Below are 25,422 nucleotides of genomic sequence, written 5' to 3'. Positions count from 1 at the left end.
AAGCAACGAGTGCCAAGCTTAATGGTCCTTATTTTGTTTCGGTTCGTTCTGCCACTGGAGAGGTGCTCATTTCAGATACTGGAAATAATTACTTACGACTAATTTCCACAACTCGTCTATGCAATGGAATATTAGCTAGTGATCCATTAGTTTGCAGTGGACATGGAATATGTAATTCTACAGATGTTTGCTCCTGTGAATCAGGTTATATTGGCTCAGTATGTGAGACTGTTGCATGTAATGGTGTCAATGCAAGTGATCCAAGAGCTTGTAATGGTCATGGTGTATGTCAAGCACCAAACATTTGTAATTGTACCTCTGATTATAATGGAACATTTTGTGAGACAGCCTTAAATTCAGCACCTGAACCAGTCATTACCTGTTATGGTATTACATTTAATGAGACTTTGGTGTGTTCTGGTAATGGCCAATGTTCATCAATGAACAATTGTTCATGTAGCAGTGGATGGTTCGGTTCAAATTGTTCCACCACAATGTGTTTTGATGTACTTTCAAATAGTACCGATCCAATGGTTTGTAATGGCCACGGAGTTTGCTCTACTTTCAATAATTGCACTTGTGAGAATAATTGGAGTGGTTTGAATTGTTCCCTATTTTACAACAATTCTGAAATCATTATTTCAGTAACAAATTCTTCAACTGTTAATAGTTCAATCTATTCCAATACCACTACTACTAACAATTCTACCATTATTGACAACAATAATACTACAACAATTGTTTCAAACACTACTACTGATAATACTACTATTGTAAATAATAGTACTGCTACAAATAATACTACTGTTAATAATAATACTACAATAGTTGTTTCAAACAACACTACCATAATTGATAATACTACTCTAGTTAATAATGGAACAACTTTAAATTCCACTATTTCTCAAAATAATACAACCAATACGAATTTGACAAATACAAACAATAATGGTACAATTACAATGGATCAATTGAAATGTTTTGGTACTCCAGATGGCACAACTGTTTGTGGAGGACATGGTACATGTGTTTCACTTGATAAATGTGAATGCAAGTCAAATGCCAACGATGGATATTGGACAGGAGCTAATTGTACATCATGTTCATCTTCTTACACTGGTAATGATTGCAAAACTGCCTTAATATGTGATAATTGTAACAATAATTATTATGCCTTCTTTGCGTTTATGGCAATTCCAGTCGCTGTAGTTGTGTCAATTCCACCTGTATGGTTGGTTGTGAGAGCACTACTTTCCATTAGAAAGAGTGGTACTGCTGCAACAAACACTCCTAATAATTGTTGATTGAAATGAAACATGAATAAATGCTGAAACTTTCTCAAGAATGTCAAAAATCGAATCCTTTCTCTCTCTGACAAAATTCGAGAATAAAGCAAACTAAACTTTCTAACATTGAAAACCAGTCAAATAAAGTAATTATTGCAACATTGTGTAACATCTATGTAACCAATCAAACTGAGTTCTCAACAGTTCTGTCTTTGTTGAGATTCAATCAAAAAAAATGCAGGTAGCTCCTACACGAAACTTCACCCAATTCATTCCCATAGAATTTGCAAACAATAAACAAGTGGTTTTGGAATGTGTTTCTAGAAAAGGAAATTTCCTCAGGTTTGCATCTGATAATCTAAAATCTGATCCTCACGTAGTTTTGGAGGCATTGGCACAAAACGAAACTGCTTTCGAATGGGCTAACCCAGAGTTTAAGAAGGATACGGAGTTTATTTTACGAGCAGTGAAGAGAAATGGCGAAGTTTTTCATCACATTGATGAAGAACTTAAAAGAAATGAAGCATTTGTATTGGATTGTGTTAAAGAAAATGGTTGGATTCTGACGCATGTTTCACAAGAATTGAAAAACAATAGAGATTTCATTAAGAGAGCTGTCAAATATTATGGAAGAGCTGTTACATTTACAAATGAAGAGCTGAGAAATGACAAGTCAATCGTGTTGGATGCAGTTCGGCAAGATGGTTATGTTCTCAGATATTTATCAAATTTAATGCAAAATGACAGGGAGGTAGTTTTGGAATCTGTCAAACAAAATGGAATAGCACTCCAATTTGCATCATTCAAATTGAGAAATGACAAGGAGGTTGTTTCTGAGGCTGTGAAACAAAAACCCTCATCTCTTGAATATGCATCATTTGATCTAAGACACGATCGTGAATTGATTGATTTAGCTTTAGCAATACAACCAATAGTTATATGGGATCAACCAAAAACGACAATTCTTCATTCCCAAATATTCATCACCTTCAATAATTTCAATACTTTGGCAAGTGACAATCAATTCAGAGTATCATTTTTTGACGAGATGAACGAGAATGATATTGAACTTATGGAACTAATGATGGATATCTCTCTATCTTCAGTCACTGATGAACAAAAGGATGATCGATTCACAATTCTACAAGCTGTCAAAAAGGAAGGACATTACTTAATGTTTGCTTCTGACAGATTGAAGAATGACAAAGAGATTGTACTAGAGGCAGTTAAACAAAATCCATGGGCATTTAAATATGCATCTGTAGCCCTTCAGCAAGACAATGAAATTATTTTGGAAGCTCTCAAAAAGAATGGCAGTATGGTAAAATTCTGTTCCTTTAAAGTGAGGAATGATAAGGAATTGGTAATGGTGGCTGTAAAACAGAATGGCTCTTCTCTCAAGTATGCATCAGATAGGTTGAAAGTTGATAAGAAAATAGTATTGGAAGCTCTGAAACAAACTGACAAGGCACTAGAATTTGCAAATATTCAAGACTTGCTGAAGAATGACTTTGAATTCAAGATGGAATTGGTACGGGAAGTTGGATATTCAGAAGTCTATTCAGATGATTTCTTCCTGATAAGAATGAATTATTTAGGGGTTTATGCTGATAGAATTTCTAAACTTTAAGGTAAGGCCTGTTTACCTTAATTCTAATAGTAATATTGAAAGCTACCGTTCCGTTACTGTGAAGATTACACACAAACTCAACTTGAACAGGTGTTCCAGGATATCATTGTCCAAAAAGTTTAAAACAATTATCAGATGAAATATTTGAATTTCAGGTTTTAAATGTGAAGATAGAGACTTGAATCATGTATTATTGTGAAGAAAATCAAGAGTGAGAGGGCTTCATCGTCTAGAGAATATTCCAAACTACCAGTATAAAAGCTTTTTACAATTTTGTAAACTGCAGTTTCTTCAAATAAATCATCAAGTATCGTCAATCATCTTGAAACATTAATAAACTTTTATTAGTATTATTGTAGAAGTACCATGCCAATTATTTCGTTGAAACCCTGAAGATTTTGATTTTTCCGTCTTTACTGTTTTATGGTTTTCTTTTATGGAAAGGAATAAAATTGGAACAGCTCATCGTGCGATAATTATGACACACAACAAACAATTTGAAAATCAGAAAATTGTGGATGATTGAAAAGTGTTGAAGTGAAAAATTCATTTACCACTTTACATAAAGCCAACCTTAATTACAAAAAATAGAATTGGTGCGGCTAAACAAATAATTCCACCACTTATGTACAATGTATACAATTCACTGTACGGTTCAAGGGATACAAATTTTTCATTCTTATCAGTGTAACAATCAATATTTGTGGTTGTTGTTGGCAAGGTGTTGGAGCTAGAGTATTTCTTGACTAAGGTGGTTGTCATAATTTGGTTTTCTGCAGCAGAACAAGTTAATCCAAATCCTTTTTTAGGATCTTGTTGAAGTTTTGCACTTCCCAGTATTGGAAAAGAAACACCATAGCTACAATCATCATAACTAGAGCAACCACTAGAAACAGTAACATTACAACATCCTTGATGGACATACGAAACAGAAATTGAATTTACAACTCCATACAGAACTGCACCAATTCCAAACAATGCCAATGAAAGGAGTAATAGCAATGTACCTCCACCATACATAAAGAGATTTGTCTTACTAGCAATGGAATTACTTGTGGTATTTGCATCACTGTTCGAATTGTAATAGTAATTTACTGATTCACTTTGTTCAGTATTTTGTGTTTGTTGATGTGGATTCATCTTTTATCAATTACAGCTTTTGGGTAATTAGAAATATGTCCAACAGATTTTGCTGCAGTTTGGTTGTGCTGGTTTTTTTTTGAGTTGAAAATTGGGTTGACTTTTGACGATTTTTGTGAGCTGGAAAGGATAGGTCGTTTATCTTTATGACAAATAAATTCCTTTCTAATAAATTCATCATTCATTGAAAACTTCATAATCTTCAACTTGAAAAATCAAATAACTTTTTGCTCAATTCAGCAAGTGTTGTAAACAATAATATTCAGGATTCGAATCGTCCAGTGTTTACAATTTGAAATTCTCATAGTTCACAATTTATAAAAAGAGGAACAAAAATAAACATTAAAGTTATTAGCTCAATTATCCTGAGCCCAATTCAAGAACATCACCTGCCAAACTTTTTCAGGTAATTTAGAAAGAACACTCAAATCAGTAAAGAGTTGCTTCTTGTTGGTAACTCCAAATCTAATAATTTCTTTGAAAAATCCTTCAAATACAGGTAAATCCAAATACTGTTCACATGTTGATACAATGGAAAAGTAATTTTGAATGGAGAGCGTGAAATTAATACAATAATAATCGACTAAATATTTAATTTCATGTTTCATTGCCATGTCTAACAATCCAGAAATTTTTTCATTGTCGAATGAAATTCCATAACAATATTTGATGATAATTTCCAATAATTCCAAATCTTCTGATTCATCTGGTGTGAAAATTCCATTATTAAAATCACTAAAGGATGATCCACTTTCAAATAGGGCAGCAAAGAAGGTACTAGTGGTGCTCAAAACAGTTTTGTGACAATATAAATACTTGTCTTCTCCCATTTTGATTTGAATATCACTTGTTTTCTTATCGTTAAATAATGATTCTAATGTTTGTGGATTAACTTCAATTTTTTCTTCAATGTTGATTGGGGTTGGTTGACCAAGTACCAATTTTGGGAAAAAAGCAGTAGCATTTCGCAAAACTATTGGAAGGGAAGACAAAACAGCACTTCCCTCTGTGGTCTTCATTTTGACAGCAACAAATTCAATACAGAAATTGTTCAAGCATTCAAGAATGTAATTTTCATTTCCAAAATCTTTGCATGTCATGATCAGCGATTCAATTTTTTCCCATTCAGCAGGAAATTCTTTCAAGGTAATGGAATTAATAAAATCACTTGTCAATGATCTTTTAAGCTCAATAAATTCGCCATTTTTAAATAATCCTAAAATAAATAATACATCTAATAGTTCATTCTTTGTAAAATTCAATTGATTATTATCATATATGAGAGAATTAATTAGTTTTTGAATAATTGCACGTTGTGAAGCATTCATTGACCAAATTATCTTTTCATTTTTCAGAATTTGACTGAATTGAATTGATATTCTTTCAATTAGTGGCATGAATCCATAAATTTCCAATCCAAATAATTGATCTCTTGAATATTTTTTCAAACTATGAAATTCTATTCTTCTAGTTAAAGAGCTACTATTTCCGAAATGAGGATAGAGTGAAATATCAAATGGAGAATCTCCACTGAATCCAGGTGTTCCATTTCCAGCTATTGTTACAATATTTCCATTATGTAATACCTTTCTAATTCTATGATTAAAACAGTCAGATATATAAACTTCATTATTTGATGAAACAAAAACACCTAAAGGACTATATAATTGTGCATTTGTTGCAAGGCCATTATCACCACTGAATCCTCCTTTCCCATTTCCAGCAATTGTTACAATAGTTCCATTTTGTAAAATCTTTCTAATTACATGATTAAAACAATCAGAAATATAAACTTCATTGTTCGATGAAACAAAAGTGCCTGAAGGATTATATAATTGTGCATTTGTTGCAAGTCCATTATCACCACTGAATCCAGGTTTTCCATTTCCAGCTATAGTTACAATAGTTCCATTTTGTGAAATCTTTCTAATTACATGATTACTATAGTCAGCAATATAGACTTCATTATTTGAAACAAAAACGCCTGCAGGACCATTTAATTGTGCATTTGTTGCAGGACCATTATCACCACTAAATCCTTTAGTTCCATTTCCAGCTATTGTTATAATATTTCCATTTTGTAATACTTTTCTAATTCTTTGATTACAAAAGTCAGCAATATAAACTTCATTATTTGATGAAACATATACATTTCTAGGGTAATTCAACTGTGCATTTGTTGCTAGGCCATTATCACCACCGAATCCAGGTTTTCCATTTCCAGCAATTGTTACAATAGTTCCATTTTGTAAAATCTTTCTAATTACATGATTACAATAGTCAGAAATATAAACTTCATTATTGATGAAACAAAAACACCAATAGGATTATTTAATTGTGCACTTGTTGCTAGACAATTATCACCACTAAATCCTTTATCTCCATTTCCAGCTATTGTTACAATATTTCCATTTTGTAATACTTTTCTAATGCTTTGATTGCTATAGTCAGCAATAAAAACTTCATTATTTGATGAAACAAAAACACTAAAAGGATTATTTAATTGTGCACTTGTTGCTTCCATTTTTTTTTGTAAGAATTATTCAGCATCATTAAAATTAAAGGTGAATTTGTTCATTGGTGTTCACAATAATGGGAAACTACTGAAAGATTAACTTGCCTTCGCTTACTTACAAACGAATGATTGGAATTACCAATTTTTAACTTTCAAGCCAATGAAATTATTCGAATTTAACAATTCCTTCTTGATTTGGAAATAGTTGTTTGGAATATAATCCAATTCCGTTACTGTGAAGATTACACACAAAGTCAACTTGAACAAAGATGTTATTTATTGAATTTTGATAACGATTTTACCAACTGTTCTTTGAGATTCCATTTGTTTATGTGCATCGTTTAATCCTTGAGCAGAAAATTCAAATTCCATCAGTGGAAGTTGATTGTAAACTTGATTCGAAATTACAATATGATTCATCAGTAAATTCATATCTTTTACGTTCTTATCCATGAAAACAAAGTGGAAGGATGGATAAGCACTCGATAATGACCTAATCTTATTAGAAACTACAAAATATCCAATTTTCATCAAAGAAGAAAGTCCCATATTTGGTTCGAATGGAACATTTGGTGAAATGGTTGTGAATGCAACACCATCTCTTGCTTTCTTACACTCAAAATTATTGCAAACATCACGATAATACATTTCAGTTCCACCAACACAATCCAATACAATATCCACATAAGAATCTCCATGGTCTTCCTTAATGGTTTGACAAATACTCTTCAGATTTTCAGATTCACCATCTATTCTAGGTTTGGATGATGTTTTTGTATAGTCAATGACAACATCTGCTCCCATTTTTGTAACAATGTCAATATTTCTCTCAGAACAAACAGCATAAACCTTTGTTTGGAAATATAGGGAAAGGAATTGTTTAGCTATCAAACAAGCACTCAAACCAGTTCCTCCAGAAGCACCTAATATGAGAATTTTCAACTCTTTCTTTTTGGAAGTTTCGAATGGAGGAGTCAAAGGTTGATTGTTAAACGAATGTTCACCCTCTTGATCTAATATTTTACCAATAGCGTCGTTGGAAATTTGACTGGAGTTGCTTTCCTTGTGGCTCCGTTTCTCATTTTGTAATCGACTGGGTTGACCGAAGCTGCTTTCAACTTGACCAAAACTTGATTTTCTTTCAACTTGGATGGTTTTTCAAAATCCGAAACTAGTTTAAAATTTGGTTGGATACAGTAATCTTCAATAACCAAGGCTTGCATTCTTTTTGTTGTTATTGTTGAGGATCTCTACTATTCTTCAGCTATTTAAAGAAAATTCAAACTTTCGGATAATCAAGTTGGATAATTGATGAAAAACAAACCCCCATACAAGTAAAATTTTACACTTGAATATCCTAAAGCTCTTCTAGTAGAGCAACATTTCAATTATGTGTAATAGCAGAAAGTAGTCCTTAAATAAAAGAGTAAGATATCTGAAATAATTCAGGTTATATTTTATTAATGACAAGTTGGTTTGGCATTCCAGTAGAATAAATCTTTGGAAAATACATTAGCAGAATCATCCTTATCACTAAAGAATTGGAAATTCAATACATCCCAAGAGGTAATTCCCTTAAAACCTCCCAAATCTTTCATTTCAAATCTTACTGGTTGTCCTGTCTTGGCATCTTCATAATAAGTCATGTCAACATAGCTAGGTCCTTGATAATTGAACAAGTAAAATCCAAGACCAATAGCAAGATCAGACTTTCCATCCAAATTATAGACATTACAAACTCTCTTTTGCATTCCATTAATCAAATTGGATGGTTCAAGAATAGCATTACTTTGAATCAATTTAGCTCCAGAATATTTGGCAACAGTGAATCCTCCTTCAGCCACAGTACCCTTTCCACTGAATGGGAAAACTCTAGCTCCATAAGCAGTAGAATTAGGATGCAAATGTTCAAAGATACAAAAATCAACACTCACAACATTCATATAATATCTCAAAATTTCAAACAAAACTGATGTGGAAGAGAGTTGAGCTGCAGGGCCTCCCAAACCAGCTCCATCCATTCTCATTCTCTGATGAATTCCATCATAGAATAATGAAATAAATTTTGGATTATTATCAGTATCTGTTTGATTATTTGCTGAACGGAATCCAAATAATTGGAAAACATTGGTCCAAACTCCATCTTGAACACTTCCGATTTTAGTACTTCCTTTATAATTTTGATTATTTTGAGTTCGGGAAATCATATTCTTGAAGAGTTTGGTCTTGGCTGTTTCTTGTCCCATGACCAACATCATGATGAGAGTGAAGGTGAACAAAATAACCACCCGTCTGAGCTTTCCGTGTTGATGCATTTTTTTTACAGTTTTTTTCTTTATCGGAGGGATGTTTAAAATTCGGAGTTAATAATTCCCTTCCGTTGACACTATTGTGTCATGTAAAAATCAATGACAAATACTAGATTTTTATTACGAATGCCTATTAATTGGGTATTTCTGTAGTGGTTTACAAAAAATTGTTCAATCATTTTTCATTTTCAAACAAATTTTCAACTTTTCGACAATATTCCACTACAATAGATGCATTGTAATTCCACGCACAGCAAGCTAGTGGTATGATTTGGTATGGCTCGGACCCCAGTATCGCATACTGGTGTGGACTTAACATCATTTGACATTTTTCAGAAAGCCAATGATAAGCTGTGCAGCACAAAACGGGTGAACTTCATACTATTAATTTGTTGTGCAATGAAAAAACTCAATCCCATTACCATCATTTCAGAACATTCTTCTAATAGGTCAACTAATCCTCCCCAATAAGCAACAAACAAATTTTCCCGCTCTTTCTACATCCTCATAAAAAAATGAAACCCACTGATAAAACCTCAAAAAACTCAACTAGGAAGGACGAACAACTATTTTGTGCCAATTTGTTATCAATCATCATCATTGAGCGATCATGAAAACCAAGAAGAAAAAAACAAACAACAACACTGTTGCTGCCAATGGAGCCAAATAATGGAAGTACTACAAGTAATTCGTCGCTGGATGAGGAGACAATGTCGAGTGCTATGAATAATCATCATATACAACAACAACATGATTCTAGTTCACCCAACAAGATGACAATAAGGAATGATAATGAAATGGAGGTGGCTGTGGATGCAGTTGAAGTAGAATTGGATGATGTTCATAAACATTCCAAAGGTGTCACTTTTGCTGAGAAAACGAGGGAGAGAAGTGACACTATTAATGTGGATCATCATCAGTCTAATGCTGGTTTCTTGAAGAATATGGATGACGCATTGAAAGAGAGATTATTGGAAGATGTAAGTAATATTAGAATAGTTGATTTCTAATATTTCTCAGAAAGTGGATTTTCTAGATGTATTCGATATGTCATGGGAAGAATTCAATGAAGAAGCAAGGTTCAACTCTGAAGGCATGCAGACAGTATTCTGTTTATTGACTGTTGTATATTATATCGTTGCAAGTTATATTCAATTAGATGTTGATCAAGTGTTTCAACCATTAATGATTTTGGATTTAGTTTTATCTGCCTTGTTTATTGGTTTATTCTTTGTGGGACTATTCTTTGCAAAGAACAAGTAAGTAGATTCACTTTGAGTTGTCTGATTGATGGAAAATGAAATATCAGATTCAAATACTTTATCCAACCATTATCCTTATTAGATTACATTACAGTGTTGCCGACTTTTATTATTGTGATTATTGTTTTTTCACCTCTCGATGTCGATGAAGGTAAATTGTTCTCAATTATTGGATTATTTAGAGTTCTTCGTTTATTGAGATTGATTCCTCTCATTCGTAAAATTGGTAATAGAGGAGATACAGTTGTGGGAAAAGTTTTGGAATTAGGATTATTGATTGCTTGTTTGTTGATTCTCTTTTCAGGAATATTTCAGTGGTTGGAGAATACAGTCGGAAACAGAAAGATTTACTTCCATGATGCATTATATTTTATTGCCATCACCTTGACTACAATTGGTTATGGTGATATTGTAAGTATTTGAACATTGTATTGATTTGTTTATTTTGTGCAGTCACCAACAACTGTTCCAGCAAGATTTGCCGTCGTAATTTTCTTCTTGATTGGTATCACTACCATTCCAATTCAAATTTCTGGAATTTATGATATTTTGACAAGTGAAAGAAGTATATTTCAAGCTAAAAATCCAAAGCTTAGAAATCATGCTATTGTCACGGGAGTTTGTAGAGTGGATGAAGTTGTCGATTTCATTAAGGAATGTTTCCAATACAAGAATAAGAGTGTAACCAAGATTATATGTAAGTATTATTCTATTTCAATTGGTGGAATTTACAAAAAAACAAGTGGTCTTCAAGAAGAGAGAATTCTGTGACTTGCTAAAAGAGAGTTTGAGAAAATCCAGCTTTAAAAATAATATTAATGTTTTGTGTGGAGAAATCATGGACTATGAAATGATGAAACTACTCAAAATATCTGATGCCCATTCAGTATTCTTACTTAACAGTCCAAAAATGGGAAATGCAAGAAAGGAAGACACTTCTGTAATTATGACCACTATTGCTCTTAAAAACTTTAATCAAAATTTGAAGGTCTATGCCCAAATCAACTTGATTGAATCCAAACATTACGCCATTAAGGCAGGTGCCAAGGTTGTGATTTGTAATGAGTCTTTCTGTACAAAGCTTCTTTCAGGCTCTTCAAGCTCTGGTGGCTTGTGTTCTTTTTTGTTCAACTTGTTGAGTGGTGCTGATGTTGATATTGAAATGGACAAGATTCCTAAGGGATTACTCACAGGAGACCACCACAAGTTTGACATGCAATCCGGAAAGAATACTACATCAATTGAAAATGATATCAAGTGGATTGTGGAATATTCAGAGGGTTTGAATTGTGAAATTTATCGTGTAAAGTTCAGTAAGGCATTTGTTGGAAGTTTATTCGTTGATGCTGCTAGAACCTTGCTCAAGAAATGCGAAATTGCTGCCTATGCTTTAGAAGATAAGCAGGGAAGAATATTCCTCAATCCATCTCGATACCTCATCAAGGATGGTGATAAATGCTTCTGTATTGCTAAGAGCATTGAGCATGCTGAACAGGTTCAAACATTCACTCAAACAGGAGACAAGGATCAATACATTTCCAGGAAAAGTTCAAGAATGGACTATGGTGTAGAAAAAACAAAGGAAGATGCTATTGAAATCGAGTACTTTGAATCTAGATTCGAAGAATACTTGAAGAATGCTGGAGAACAGTCACACGAAGAGCTCACCAAAGGTCAAATCGAAATATTAAAGATTACAGAAAAACAAGAAAATGAAGTGGACAATAAGAAAAAGAAAGATAATAGAAAATCAAACAGATATGGATTGACATACTCTGTTGGAGGTCATAATGCTGACATCTATCTGTTGAGTGATGAAATTGAAACTGAACAACAGGAAGAAATGAATAATCTTCACTTGGAAATTTTACTCAAACTCATCGCTACTGAACCTTGCTTTGCAGAAATGAGAAGTCAGCTGAGACAAATAAGAGAAATACAATCAGAGCAAGAAAGGAAAGAAAAGGAAGATGAATTCTACAATTCCATTATTGCTAGCTATAGCATGACAAGAACTCCAAGAACTAAACAACAATTCCTCATTTCAAGTTTCAAAGTTCCATTTGAATTGAAAGATCATATCCTTGTTCTAGGAGAATTCCAACAACCATTAATTATTTGTTCATTGGTTAGATCAATTCAGAGAAGAAATAGAAACACTCCAATAGTATTCATGACCCACCTTGTTGACAAGTATTTCAACTCTCTCTACGAAAGATTGAAATATTTCAAAGATGTCTATTTTATTTCTGGTAATCCAATCAAATCTCATGATTTGAGAAGAGCTGGTTTCTCATCTGCCCAAACTGTCATGTACTTTACCCAAGATGCCTCGTTGATGAATACAGGAAATGATGGTGATGAGGATGAAGTTGGTTCTTTCGAAAATGAGTACACAATCGATTCTGAAGCAATCAAATTGGCTTTGGGTATGGCTGTAATTGATCCTCGAAAGAAGTACCTTCTCGAATTGGTAAACAGATCCAATTTGAAGTTTTTCCAACACGAAGGTATTCCAACTTATCAAAAGGTGAGATTGTTAAGAGAAAAGCAAGTATTAGATTATGATATCGATGATTTTGATCAATTCTGTTTGTTTTCTGATTTTTATATTTCTGGAAAGATTTTCCCAAGTTCTTCCTTCCTTAGTAAGCTGTTGGCACAATCCTTCCATAATAGAAGAGTTGTTGATTTGGTGGACCAAATGCTTGCTGATGAGTTTTCAGCTACAGAATCTCAATCTATAATCTTTGAAGTTCCCGTTCCAACAGTTTTTGTTAATTTACCAGTTTCAGAGCTTGTTGATGCTTGCTTTGAAAAAGATCTCATTCTATTGGGTGTCAGTAGATACAGATATGACAAACTATACAGATATGTCTACACTAATCCTGTCGGAACTGGAAAAGTTGAAGCGAGTGATATTTTATTCTTGTGTGGAAAACGTAAGAATTTCAAAAAGCTTCTCCAAAAACACAAATGCAATGATCCAATCTATAATCATGAATGGACTATTACTGCCTTGGGAGAGAAACCAATTTCTAATGTTGCTACTATTTTCAAAACAGAGAGCATTGGATCTCCAAATATGGACTCCCCTATGGTCAACTCTCCAACCGATTTACTTTTTGAAGATAGAGAAGAGGATTGTAAAGAGTTGATTTCTCCAGGAACTGTTCTTTCAACTATTGAATTGTAAACCAATAATAATTAATAATGTTACTTTTTGAAAAATCTACCTAGTTTCTGTAGCAAGGATTGCTTTTCTGTTGTTACTGGAAGTTTCTCAATTCTTGAAATATTGAAAATTATCTTAAAGTAATCTTTAGATGGAAGAAGAATGGATTCCAAATAGGTTACACATCCGATTGCTTTTGCTATTCTTTCTCCAAGTTGACTATTAATTGGTTTTTGTTGTTTTGAAATTAGTAATTTCAATACTTCCTTTCTATCTTGCTGCAAATCATGCTTTGTTGAAAGCAAAGCAATAGGAAAAGTTTTCCCTTCTTGTTTCATATGACTTGTTAATTCCTCCAAAAATGTATTAATCGCTAAATCCAATGAATCATAGCTCATGCAGTCAAAGCAAAGAAAACACACATCTGTCCCTGGATAGCTCAATGGTCTAAGTGTTTTATATTCTGATTTTCCCGATGTATCCCAAAATCCAATATTACAAAAAGAAGATCCAAATATCAAATTTGTGGAATATCCATCATGAATACTTGGTAAGTATTGCAAATTAGAAGCAACATTCGAATAAGGAGGATGCAGTCCCAAACTCAAATGATACAAAAAAGAAGTCTTTCCACAACTACTTCCAACCACCATAAATTTAACATACAAGTCATTACTTTTGATATTTGGATAATCTTTCAATAATTCATGATATTCTCTAAAAACAGTTGTTGATGAAGATTTCCTGTTCGATTCCAATTCTTCAATTCTCTCCACAAGTGCTTGTTCATTCATATCCGAACGTAAATAATATTCTCTCATCTGTTCAAAATATAATTTTCTAAAATCAGAGGAAAGAGCAAGTTTTCCAGCCTCCTCGGAACAACAACATCTTTCATCAAACTTTTTAAATTCCTGAATAATAGATATACAATCTAAATACATTTCCCTCCACGCGCGACAAGATCCAATCAAATTGTACACTTTCCGATTTTTCATTAACGAAACATTTAAAACCTCTGAAAAATTTAAATATGAAAAAATTAACAATAATTCGTCCTCATTAAGTTGTTTCATTTTTTTGTAAAAGCATGGAATAGTTTCCTATTGTAATTCCTACTAGGAGGGTATTTACAAGTTCAATCCCTGATATCAAATGGCAGATCTTAAAAAATTAATAACCCAAGTGCCAATGTGAAATTTCTTTCAATTTCCAGTTTGGGCAATTACAGAGTTTGGTATCCTTGTTTCTAATTTTGAATATTCAATATTGATTTACATTACAATTTTTATTAAATAATGGCTTCCTGTTGAACATTATATTGCTGATATTCAACTCCTTGTGTATCTGTTGAACTTAAAAGACTCATATTTGAATTCTCATCTCCAATCTTAGCCATTCTTTGTTCCCTTCTCAATGCCCATCTTTTCTTAAGGAAAGGCAACAGAAATCTCTCCAATAACACCACATGCAACACAACAAGTGCAGGTGCAGCTTGAATTCCTAAAATTGCAATACTTCCAGTTGCAGCTCCAAATATTCCAGCAATCACAATACATCCGAGGAAAAACAATTGCAATTCAAAGTAAAACTGTTTTGAAAAAATTGACCAAATCAATCCCATGGCCAAAAATCCATTATATAGACCTTGATTGGCAGCTAATACCTGTGTCATTTGTGCAAATGCCTCTGGAAAACCAGATATTTGACGTCCAAAAGGTGTAGTCCATAAAAACATTTCCAAAATTAGAAAGAAAACATGAAGCAAGGCCACAAATGCTACTAATATTTTGGTAATAATGTATTGCTTGTGTTGCTGTGCTGTTGGAGTTTTTTGATTTTGAAGTGTTGGTTGTTGATCTTGCGCCATTTTTTATTAAAGTTCAAAACAATGATTCACAAAATTGTTGGAGAGAATGAATTGTAGCTATCCTTCCGAATTCATTCCTTTTTTGTACCTTTCATTATCTTTTCTCCACAAGATGGTTATTTCAAATATCATCCAGAACCAATGGTCCACAATGTTAATGATGATTGTTACGGAGACAAGATACTCCGGGATAATAATTGCTTTGTCGTAATTTGAAGCTACTCATATGATGCTTCATGTTACTGCTGTTGAAAATTCACGTACTCATCTTTCCTGAGAGATGGTCATTGAGAGTTCATAATATTAAGGAATTCTTAGAAACTTCCTATGTACAATATCAAAAAGAAACATTTATTTTTCACCACGAACGTAAGCCGTCATAGCTCAGTTGGATAGAGCACAGGACTTCTAATCCTGGGGTCGTGGGTTCGAGCCCCATTGTCGGTAAATCTTTTTATTGTTCGAATTTGTATTTATCGCCAATAACTCAGATGTTTCCTAAAATCAGAACAGTGTATTAATTTTCAGATGGTGAGTTGGTCGAGTGGTCTAAGACGACACGTTAAGGTATGATTAATACCGTGTTCCGCAAGGGCGTGGGTTCAAATCCCACACTCATCAATTTTAGCTTACAAGTACTGATGTTCTCTTTTTAATTTTCTTTAAAGTCTGAAATATCAGATCATTCCTTTGTAAACTGAGAAAATTATCTTTAAAAAATGACACAACAAGAGGTGTTCATTCCAGCAGATGTTTGCTTTCAAATAATGCAATTTCTCCCATGGAAACAAATAATTATCAATTGTTCAATGGTGTCCAAGCTATGGCGATCCGAGGTGATTAAATGTAAATTGTATGACATGATCCAAATCAGAGATTCAATTCTTGTTTCTTTATTCCGATCATCATCATTCATATTGAAAAATATTCAATCACTTTCTTTTCTCGTTGAAGATGAATCATGTGTGGTGGAATTTTGTGAGAATTTATCAGAGATGAAAAGCTTGAAAGTTTTAAAAATTGAATCTAGAAAATCACAAATGAACTATTCTAATGAATTGTGTCAATTATTCAAATGTAAAGAGTTGGAGCAATTGACCGAATTGAGTTTGTTTCTTTTAGGATATCAAGTTGTTGGGTGCGATTATAATGTTGCTTTGGCAATTAGTGCTTGTCCTTATATTGGAAATCTGGAGAAATTGACAATTTGGTCTGATATTACAAAGAGTGGAATTGGAAAGGTAGCTAGCAATCCATTATTGGGGAAATTGAAGGTGTTTTCTGTATTCAATACAATAGACTATGAACAAATGCAAATAATTTATGAAAATATGAAACATTTACAACAAATGTCTGTAGCAAACACCACACCAGAATGTTTCAAGCTGATAACGCAAATGAAAGAACTGAAGGAAATATCAATAAGATATGGAAAGGTAAATTTGAAAGATATTGATACAGAGAATATGTCAAACGTGGAAAAAATCAAATTGAATCATATTTCATCAAGTGATTTGAATTCTATGAAATTGTTAGGAACAAGTATACATTTGACAAGCTTGACCAGTATATCTATACAAAAAGGTTTACATGGGATTAATTTTACTCTCGATGATTTGAATGAAATGTTTTCAGGTCGTCTCTCAACAAATTTGACACATCTTCAGTTGTTTATTAACTCTCCAAAGAATGCTCTTCAATCCATTGCAAAATATTTGAAAAATTTAACATATTTATCAATAGAAGTAAGTGAAACAATGTTGGATGACCAGAGTACAAAAGGATTTGTTGAAAATTTGGAAAGAGAATCCCCTCTCACTTATTTAAATATATCGTCAACTAGTGTAACTGATCTATCTATTGAATATCTTAGTAATTGCACTTATTTGAAAAAACTTGAACAGCTTTCTTTTAAAAGTGAAATGTTCTCACTCCGTGCAATAGACCACATTGCGTCTTCACAATTATCAAACACCATTAGATCCTTAGTTTTTAAACTTGACTATGAGAATGAAAAGATTGAGAAATATATTAATAAGTGGAAAATGAATGACCAATTGGTAAACTTGGTTGATTTTCCAAAAATGGTGCACAAAAGGAAAGAAAACAACTCCAATTTAAAAAGATTAGATAGAGGCCAACAAACTCTCTCATTTTCAAAAAAGAAAAAACAAGTATTTGATCGGTAATTCTTCCGAAATAGATTTAAAAAAAATGGAAAAAGATCAACCACCAGGTGTTATCAGCGTAGATCCTGACAAGTTTCAAGAATTGAAGAGAAAATTGATTGAGTTGTTCAACTTTAAAGAAGAAATTCAATCCATTGAAATAACATCATCAAATGGGAATGTCAATATTCATCTATTAGAAACTAGTGTTCCAAGTTATGAATTGAAGTTTTTCTATGCAACCAGTTCTTTCAAAACAACTTTTTGTAATCAAATTGAAATTGTTAATAGAAACAAGTCTTCAAATACGAAACGAAAACGAATTGAAAAAGTGTCAGTTGCATTAATTGACTTTAAATTCCCAACCTTAACCTCATTGGAGATTTATGGATCGGATTATACAGCAATAGATGCTGCTATTAGAGAACAAAGAAGAAATAATATTACAATAGGAAAAATCATTAATGAGATGGGATGTAAGATGGTTATTTCTCTATTTGAAAATGAACAACTAGTTTCAAAATTATTTGATAAATTTGGGATAATTTACCAAGAAGGAATTAGCAGACAAGATTTGGAGAAATTGGCAAATGTATTAAATGGAGAAATTATTTCAGATTACCAACATTTGAGAAGTTTTAAATGTGGATTTGCAGATTCAGCTGAATTGACTGAAGATAATAATATTGTAATATCAATTATTGAAAATACGCCAAATGTTTACAAAGATATTGGAATTTTATTTAGAAATGGAGAGACAATAATTGAAGTTACTGCCATAGTTGCTTCCTATCTAACACTCAAGGAGTTGTTCTACTTGTCAATGACCTTCAAAGGCATGTATCGATCATTTCTCGATGAGGAACATTTCAAAAAGAATCCAGACGAGTATCATGTTGATTTGATTCAAAATACAATTTGGAAACCAATGGTGTTGTTCTATTTCCCACGATTTCAACAGAGTTTGAATGTGAAAAATTGGATGATTGTTATGAAACGAAGAATTCAACATTTACAAATTCATTCACCAACAAGTTTACCACTTGTGAGAGAAATTTTGAGAACAATAGATCCAAAAACAGATGAAAAATTTAAAATTCCTAAACCATCCTTTTCTGTAAAAAAACAAGAATCATTTATAGAAAATTGTGAATGGATTTTCGAGTGCCCTATGAAATATTCTGAATTGGAACGAATTGACTATGCTGATGAAAAGAGATTTTGTACAAAATGTAAAAAGCATGTCTTTAGGGCAGAAACAATGCAAAATTTTAAACAAATTATTCAGGAAGGGCATTGTGTCGCTTATCCAATATCTAATAGATCAGAGTTCGCTTTAGGATTTATCAGACCTGACTGACGTTAAATGATTGAAAAATTAATAAAATTTATTAAATGCAACAAGCGCACCAGTATTAATTTCAAATGTGAAACAAAATAAACAGATTTACCGACAATGGGGCTCGAACCCACGACCCCAGGATTAGAAGTCCTGTGCTCTATCCAACTGAGCTATGACGGCTTACACTCATTTTGAAAATAAATATTTCACGTATATAAATCTAACGGAGGGTTAATAAGGACAGATCAGATCCAAATGAGTCAATTTATTAGTAATATTTGATGAAAAACATAGCTCTCAGAGTGATCATCTTCAATCGTTAAAGAGCCAGTCTCAAGTAATTTGTTTAAATTGATGTTAAAGGTTATATCTAATTTGCATGTGTATGTACATGTTGATGATTAAATGTGCAAAATTTACAGAGTTTTTTCTCAACAATTTTCTTCTTCCTCTTCATCATCTGAATAGTAAGGATTCTCATTTCCATCGTCATCTTCATATGTGATGGATGCTCTTCCAACCAAAGCTGCTGCTTCCATAAATTTAATAAATTCCTCTGACTTTTTTTCGTTTGGGAATTTCTTATTGAACTCTTCCCACTTGTGTCTTATTCTTTGTGCCTCGTATTCGAATAATGAAATTGTTACATAGTCCAAAGATAGTACATATCCTTTTTCTTGTAAATGAGAATAAACTGGCCTTAAACTTTCAGTTCCATAGAGGTATTGGATGATTTTGCTTCGACAAGGTTTCATATCATCCCCAAAAGAGAATTGTTTCTTTTGGCTAATAATTGCACTTGAGATACCTTTTTCGAAAAATCTACAAGGTGTATCACCATATATGGAATAAATAACACACCCATTTCCATCTTTGAATGTTACTCTATCCAAGTTGAGCATAATATTGGGGTTGTTTTTGAATTTGAATTTTGTTCGATGGATTTTTAGCTCATATCTTTCTTGCTCTGGTAAGTTACAATAAATTTGCAACATGCCATAAAGCACTAGTTCATCATTTGACCAATTATCGCCTCCCTCTTGATTACTGGAAAGTATTACCTCTGGATAAATTATTGTATGTGGCTCATTCGAATTGTCAGATGGTGGAGGATTTACCTCAGTGCATTTGATGGAGTAAAAACTCTCATTTTCTCTCTTTACCTTCTTTATCCAACAGTTGTTTCTCATTAAATTATTGAAAGCCTCATCATAGTATGTCTCTTCAAATTCAGAAAACTCACAGAACACCAGTAAGGGTCGTAATTTTTCAGCAAACTCTCTTCTATTCATAGTGAAGGAATGTTTCACCCTAATGGTTTTTAGAGAAGAAAAATTGTTTTCAAAGCTAAAGAGAAAATGTGGAAAGGTTTGCAGCTCAATAACAGAACGTTCTTGAGGCTGGTTTAGTTTGGCTCTACAAACGTATGTAGCTTTGCTAATTAATAGTTGGGACATTTTTCGGGAACAAATTTGGAGGAGCGAAACCACCTATCTTTTATCGAATGTATTTGTTGCCTATTAATAAAAGTTTAATCAATTATCACTAATTTTACTCACGTAATATTACATAGACAATAGGAAAAATGTTTTATGAAATTTAAAGATTTTATTTAGGGAAAAGATTTATCTCAATCTTCTGGCTTCTCTTTCAGTTTCGAGCAAAGCGAGGATGTCACCTTCTTTGACTGGACCCTTAACGTTTCTGATAATGGATCTTGGCTTGTCAGTGTTGATGAAGTCGACTCTGACTTGGGTAATACCACCACGAGAACCAGTTCTACCGAGGCATTTAACGACCTTGACCAAGGTTGGTTGATTTTCACCGTCCTATTGTAGTTAGCAAAAGTAGTGTTATCACAATCATTAGTCAAGTGTTGAAAATTGTTGGTGAGAGTTGTTGATAATAGAAGGTTACAGGTTAAAAGGCTGCTAGTAAAAAATGAGATGACATACCATATTGATTGTTATGACTTTTTTTTTCGAAAAACAATATTAATTTGGGTTGAGTGGGTAGCTGGTACACATTACAATGGAATATTTTTGAGCAACAAACCAGCTGATGAAAGAATTCTTCTAGAGATGTACAATAAAAACAATATTCAAAGACACCAACAAGTTATATTCAACAACATCATGATAATATACACGATCATCTTCAAAGTACATCTAGATAGTAAATTGTTGGAATTTATTTTCTATTGAAAGAGAATTTATTCAATGAGAGGTTTTCTTCCCTTCATCAATCCTCTAATACCACCTCCCACATTGTTACTACCACTGGATGTTTGCTCCTTATTCGTTCCTCCTGGAGATACAACATTCTTGAACTTATCAAAATAATTAAAATTGGTAGCATCGGAGAGAATGGCCTTTGAACGTTGGAGAAGCCTCATTCCCTTTGTTGAAGCATTACCACCACCACTAGAATGAATTGGAAGACTGGAAGTTGATGCAGAGCCAGAGGAGAGATTACCACCAACTGAAAATAACATTCTCTTTGGTGATGGTAAATTACCATTATTATTATTTACATGATGATTTGGTGGTGAGGAGAACAAATTACCAGTACTATTGCTCTGACCTTGGAGCATACTAGTCTTGGTAGAGGCTGTTCTCGAAACAATGGCAATAGAATTGATGGCTCTTTGTTGCTCGGCAGAGAGTGCTGATGATTTACAATTGGTTGGAGAGCCAAAGTTTTGTGCCACTCCCAAATCATAATGTTGTGGAACGGATGGTGGAGGAGAGGAAATATTACTCAAATCGAGAGAATTGGAATTTACATGAGAACAAGTGAGGAAGGCATTATCACTGAGTGTGGTTTGATTGATTCGGCCAGTCATTAATGGTGAAGGTGGTGAGGAAATGTCAGTATCAGATGTAAAGGCATTACTTCTCACTGGACTGATGGTGCTATTGTTGCTGCTACTACTACTTGTATTGATAGCAGAGAATAACAAACTTCCTATAGATGTATTCAATGTTGTTGGAGAGTAGGATGGAGACAAAACCTGTGGTTCCGAACTGACAATCACACTACTCAAATCTGAAGTGGATTTAGAGTGTAAGGAAGTGGCAATCATACTATTATTACTCAAATTGCTACTGCTTGATGTTGTAATTTCCCTCTTTGCTTGTTGATAGACAAACTTTAGGAGGGAGAGATGAAGCAGATGGAGAGGATCTGATGTTTCCTTAAACATTTTCCATCCCTCACGAAGATATTGCAAGAGAGTGGTAAAGATGAGGGCCATTCCTTGTCCACCATTGGTATAATTCACTCCAACAGCATCAATTAGAATGGTTGGTAACGATTGAGAGTTATTAGAGTTGGAATTAGTGTTGGAGATGAATTTTCTTGTGAGAATGAATTCAAATAGATAGACTCTATTTCTATCAAAGAGAACTCCCAAAGATCTCACATCATCAACATTTTCCTTCTCCTTTCCATAGGATGAGGCCAAATCACTAAAGCACTGGTATATAACTCTCCTCAAATGAGTCTTGAATTCCAATACATTCTTACTATTTTCACCAGCAACTGATAATTTCAATTCTTTAGAGTGGAAGTAAGGCTCAAATACTTGTTTGGATTTTGTTGGACTCATTGTATTGATTGATAATTCGGACAGTTGGGGAATTAAACTTAGGTGAACTCGATTATTAGGTCCAAGAGAAGGGCAACTACTCGACACTGGTACTCTATTTACATCATTGAACACATTTCTGGTATCTTTTGGAGATTGAACGTCATTTGTTGAAGGTGAATGAATTAAATTATTGAGCTTGTCCTTCTCTTCTGGTGTCTTGACATATTTTGAAATGAGAGAGGTGAAATATCTGATTTGCTTTTCCAATTGATCATTGGTCATTACTTTTGCTTGTTTTGAATAGAGCTCGGCTGCCTCAAAGGATTGAATCAATGTTTCGAACATATCTTGACCTGAATCGTCAGAGCTTGGTTTTGTTGGAGTTGATAGCTTTCTACCACTTGCTTCTCTAAGATCTTTCAAATGTGGCAATTTTCTAAATTCTAATAATCTGCCCAAGTAAAAAGTTTCATTAGTGAATGAGGTTTGAGTTTCAGAGAGGAAACTTTTACATTTGTTGGTATGTTGCTGAGTGAGAGGACTCACAAATGGTAGACTGGCCAATTCAGAATGCAAGCTAAAATAGAGATTATTGTATTTTCAATTTGAAATTCAACTTACTGTTTGAAAATACTTGCTTCTACAATTCTTGTTGACCTCAATTTGGATGCCCATACATCGTTGAGTCTTCTCAAATCCGAACTCTTATTGGTCGATGAGGATGATGGAATAACATCTTTCAAAGTATCCAATAAAGTATTTGTAAAGTTATTTGAATGAAGTTTGTATTCTTCCCTTCTCATTCCGCAAATTTTACTATTACAAAGATTTTATTTAGAAATGCAAGGACAAACAAGAACGTTTACGAAGTTGTTGCTTTTTTTTGAAATTGATGATAGAAATTACAGTAATAAGTACTTTGGTATTGAAGGACTCATGATTAAGGAGGTTTTGTCATTACCTTTCAAAAATTTGATGATATTGATTTTAATCGACTGTTATTGAGGTTTATTATTGTCCAACCGTCAATTAACAACCACCTCAATGAACTGTAGATGGTTTTTAAGAGATGAATTGATCTCTTTTTTCAATATGACGTTATTGGAAAGTCCAAGTGATTGCATTCAATAGGAAACAGCCACTACTTAAATTGTTGTCATGGCTTCATATTAAGACGAAAGGAATATTCAAACAATGGAATGTATTTAATATTTTAAATGAATATTAAAACTTAGGATTGATGAGCCGAAGAGAAATGAGTTGGAATTGAAATTCCATTATTTCTCATAAACGACAATTCAACTTCATCACCCAGTGAAACACACTCTCTCATCCATTCAACAAGTGTATTATTCTTTTCCTCTGGAGAGAGCATGTACTTTTCAGCTAATGATTTAGTTTCACTATTCTTGAGATAATTTCTAAACTTTTCATTGAGATAATAGGTGGTGAGGGCTGTGCTCACATGAACATTGAAACTTTCAGTAAAACCATACAGAGGAATGGTAAGAGAAGCATCTGCATGGTCAATTGCTGAATTGGAAATTCCATGTGATTCATTTCCAAAAACAACAGCAATTGGCTTATCATAATCATTGTCTGAATTCAATAAATCAATAGGAACATTTTCAATTCCAATATAGTGAGGAACTCTAACATGTCTTTCCGTAATTTCATCTCTCAAATTATTATAAACAGATGGATGTTGATCCTCTCTCCATGAATTTCTCTTCTGTCCAAGAACTAATTGTGGTATCGAATATGGTGAAGTAACAATAATTCTACAATTATGCTTTTCTTTTAATTCTTTAAAACATTCATCCGAATTTTGATATTGCTTAATATTGATCCAATCTGTTGCTCCTTTTGCAACTCCTTTAGAAATTCCTTTTTTATCACTCATCGAGTCTGGATTTGAAATAATATGTAAATCATTCATTCCGAAACATTCAACAGTTCTAATGATGGCAGAAACATTTTGTGATGATTGAACATCTTCAAGAACCGGAATGATAAATCTTGTTCTCTTATCAAGAACATCCTTCATCATGGAGACTCTTCCTTCCTTTAGAAAATTGGAAAAGTAATTGATGAGTGAAGCTTTTTGTTCTTGAGTGTAGGGATAGGAGCGAATGAATTTTCTGAGAGCAGTCATTTTTTTGATTGAATTTTTCACCAAAGAATAAAACCATTTGTGGCAATGCAGGTTGCAACCGATTTTAATAGAAAATTTGTGCAATTAATTGATGTGATCCCCCTTAGCTCAGTCGGTAGAGCGTCAGACTGTTAATCTGCAGGTCGGTGGTTCGAGCCCACCAGGGGGAGAGTTCCTTTTGCCAGTTGTTCAATACATAAACCAGAGAGTATTTAAGACAAAAAGACTACAGCACCACAGGTTCCCAAGTTGTCTCCAACCTCAGTACTGATGTGGCTCGACGATGCTTAACTTCTCAAATCGGACGGGATGAGGTGCATTCATCGTGATATGGCCGTAGCCATCTGTAATCTAAATTCTTAGTATAATAACTTAAAAGTTACAGGTTGTAATTTGTTGTTAAATATTAATGACACTGATTTCAATTAGTATTTTGGACGGGAAGCCTGCCAGGAATATGGCGACAATCCCGCTACAGTCTTTGACTGTATGAACAGTGAAGGCAACGAAGACAGAATCTTGTTGGTTCAGTAAGGTTTTGTTGAAGAAATTGATAAGGTTGATCAACCTCATATTTATTGAACATTAGACATGTTCAATAGCTTGGTGCAAATTTTGGTTTCTCATTTTCTTATCAATTCGAAATTGAAACTTCATCTTTGAATTATTTACTGAATTGAAGTTAATTTACATCTTTTTCAACTTGGTAACCTAATTTGTGGTGCTTCAGTATTATGTACAATATCCTTCGTTGTTGATTTTAAGTTGGACTGGTTGAGGTGTATTCATCGTGGTAAGGCCACCCCATCTGTGAAATACCTTTCAATTTCCAATTCCATTCGTGATCAAACAATTTTCTACTCAATTTGAATGGGTTTGATATCTTTGTTTCCAATCTTTAACACCAAAAAGGCAATCTAAGAAAATCTTCCAACCAAATTCCAAAAGATTTTGAAAATTATTCTATTTCCTGAATAC

The 25,422-nt window shown here is 33.3% G+C and overlaps 12 protein-coding genes and 4 non-coding genes across 16 annotated transcripts; 6 read left to right on the top strand and 10 right to left on the bottom strand.

The window, feature by feature from the left end:
• Positions 1-1,521: 1,521 nt before the first annotated feature.
• On the top strand, positions 1,522-2,916 carry NAEGRDRAFT_75360 (uncharacterized protein; the record flags this gene model as incomplete). Its single annotated transcript, XM_002669713.1, has 1 exon — positions 1,522-2,916. The coding sequence occupies one exon, from the start codon at positions 1,522-1,524 to the stop codon at positions 2,914-2,916; it is 1,395 nt and encodes a 464-aa protein (XP_002669759.1).
• A 558-nt stretch (positions 2,917-3,474) lies between these two features.
• On the bottom strand, positions 3,475-4,056 carry NAEGRDRAFT_75359 (uncharacterized protein; the record flags this gene model as incomplete). Its single annotated transcript, XM_002669670.1, has 1 exon — positions 3,475-4,056. One exon carries the CDS (start codon positions 4,054-4,056, stop codon positions 3,475-3,477), a length of 582 nt encoding a protein of 193 aa, XP_002669716.1.
• Positions 4,057-4,412: 356 nt separating this feature from the next.
• Positions 4,413-6,580, bottom strand: NAEGRDRAFT_75358 (uncharacterized protein; the record flags this gene model as incomplete). Its single annotated transcript, XM_002669669.1, has 2 exons — positions 4,413-6,315; positions 6,351-6,580. 2 exons carry the CDS (start codon positions 6,578-6,580, stop codon positions 4,413-4,415), a joined length of 2,133 nt encoding a protein of 710 aa, XP_002669715.1.
• A 267-nt stretch (positions 6,581-6,847) lies between these two features.
• Positions 6,848-7,375, bottom strand: NAEGRDRAFT_75357 (uncharacterized protein; the record flags this gene model as incomplete). The annotated part of the gene is made up of 1 exon (XM_002669668.1): positions 6,848-7,375. One exon carries the CDS (start codon positions 7,373-7,375, stop codon positions 6,848-6,850), a length of 528 nt encoding a protein of 175 aa, XP_002669714.1.
• A 633-nt stretch (positions 7,376-8,008) lies between these two features.
• On the bottom strand, positions 8,009-8,889 carry NAEGRDRAFT_82069 (uncharacterized protein). Its single transcript, XM_002669667.1, has one exon. It carries the CDS (start codon positions 8,884-8,886, stop codon positions 8,032-8,034), a length of 855 nt encoding a protein of 284 aa, XP_002669713.1. The 5' UTR covers positions 8,887-8,889; the 3' UTR covers positions 8,009-8,031.
• Positions 8,890-9,536: 647 nt separating this feature from the next.
• Positions 9,537-13,338, top strand: NAEGRDRAFT_75355 (uncharacterized protein; the record flags this gene model as incomplete). The annotated part of the gene is made up of 5 exons (XM_002669712.1): positions 9,537-9,860; positions 9,901-10,139; positions 10,325-10,553; positions 10,596-10,839; positions 10,886-13,338. The coding sequence occupies 5 exons, from the start codon at positions 9,537-9,539 to the stop codon at positions 13,336-13,338; spliced, it is 3,489 nt and encodes a 1,162-aa protein (XP_002669758.1).
• A 20-nt stretch (positions 13,339-13,358) lies between these two features.
• On the bottom strand, positions 13,359-14,261 carry NAEGRDRAFT_75354 (small GTPase; the record flags this gene model as incomplete). The annotated part of the gene is made up of 1 exon (XM_002669666.1): positions 13,359-14,261. One exon carries the CDS (start codon positions 14,259-14,261, stop codon positions 13,359-13,361), a length of 903 nt encoding a protein of 300 aa, XP_002669712.1.
• A 347-nt stretch (positions 14,262-14,608) lies between these two features.
• On the bottom strand, positions 14,609-15,187 carry NAEGRDRAFT_75353 (uncharacterized protein; the record flags this gene model as incomplete). Its single annotated transcript, XM_002669665.1, has 1 exon — positions 14,609-15,187. The coding sequence occupies one exon, from the start codon at positions 15,185-15,187 to the stop codon at positions 14,609-14,611; it is 579 nt and encodes a 192-aa protein (XP_002669711.1).
• Positions 15,188-15,560: 373 nt separating this feature from the next.
• NAEGRDRAFT_t778 lies at positions 15,561-15,634 on the top strand. Its single transcript has one exon. It is a non-coding gene; the product is annotated as a tRNA-Arg (tRNA).
• An 83-nt stretch (positions 15,635-15,717) lies between these two features.
• Positions 15,718-15,808, top strand: NAEGRDRAFT_t779. The gene has a single exon. It is a non-coding gene; the product is annotated as a tRNA-Leu (tRNA).
• Positions 15,809-17,401: 1,593 nt separating this feature from the next.
• On the top strand, positions 17,402-18,715 carry NAEGRDRAFT_75352 (uncharacterized protein; the record flags this gene model as incomplete). Its single annotated transcript, XM_002669711.1, has 1 exon — positions 17,402-18,715. One exon carries the CDS (start codon positions 17,402-17,404, stop codon positions 18,713-18,715), a length of 1,314 nt encoding a protein of 437 aa, XP_002669757.1.
• An 88-nt stretch (positions 18,716-18,803) lies between these two features.
• NAEGRDRAFT_t776 lies at positions 18,804-18,877 on the bottom strand. The gene has a single exon. It is a non-coding gene; the product is annotated as a tRNA-Arg (tRNA).
• A 251-nt stretch (positions 18,878-19,128) lies between these two features.
• On the bottom strand, positions 19,129-20,154 carry NAEGRDRAFT_54041 (uncharacterized protein; the record flags this gene model as incomplete). Its single annotated transcript, XM_002669664.1, has 1 exon — positions 19,129-20,154. One exon carries the CDS (start codon positions 20,152-20,154, stop codon positions 19,129-19,131), a length of 1,026 nt encoding a protein of 341 aa, XP_002669710.1.
• A 755-nt stretch (positions 20,155-20,909) lies between these two features.
• On the bottom strand, positions 20,910-23,092 carry NAEGRDRAFT_75350 (uncharacterized protein; the record flags this gene model as incomplete). The annotated part of the gene is made up of 2 exons (XM_002669663.1): positions 20,910-22,866; positions 22,911-23,092. The coding sequence occupies 2 exons, from the start codon at positions 23,090-23,092 to the stop codon at positions 20,910-20,912; spliced, it is 2,139 nt and encodes a 712-aa protein (XP_002669709.1).
• A 385-nt stretch (positions 23,093-23,477) lies between these two features.
• Positions 23,478-24,444, bottom strand: NAEGRDRAFT_59875 (spoU protein; the record flags this gene model as incomplete). Its single annotated transcript, XM_002669662.1, has 1 exon — positions 23,478-24,444. The coding sequence occupies one exon, from the start codon at positions 24,442-24,444 to the stop codon at positions 23,521-23,523; it is 924 nt and encodes a 307-aa protein (XP_002669708.1). The 3' UTR covers positions 23,478-23,520.
• A 97-nt stretch (positions 24,445-24,541) lies between these two features.
• On the top strand, positions 24,542-24,614 carry NAEGRDRAFT_t780. Its single transcript has one exon. It is a non-coding gene; the product is annotated as a tRNA-Asn (tRNA).
• The last annotated feature ends 808 nt before the right edge of the window (positions 24,615-25,422 follow it).

The sequence above is a fragment of the Naegleria gruberi genome, assembly GCF_000004985.1.
Source record: "Naegleria gruberi genomic scaffold NAEGRscaffold_79, whole genome shotgun sequence".
NCBI lineage: Eukaryota > Heterolobosea > Eutetramitea > Acrasida > Naegleriidae > Naegleria > Naegleria gruberi.
Note: the sequence above shows the minus strand (reverse complement) of the source record. Positions and strands in the feature narration are given on the sequence as shown.

Excerpts from the sequence above, each read along its gene's own strand:
- NAEGRDRAFT_82069 (XM_002669667.1), bottom strand. The coding sequence starts at position 8,886 with ATGCATCAACACGGAAAGCTCAGACGGGTGGTTATTTTGTTCACCTTC.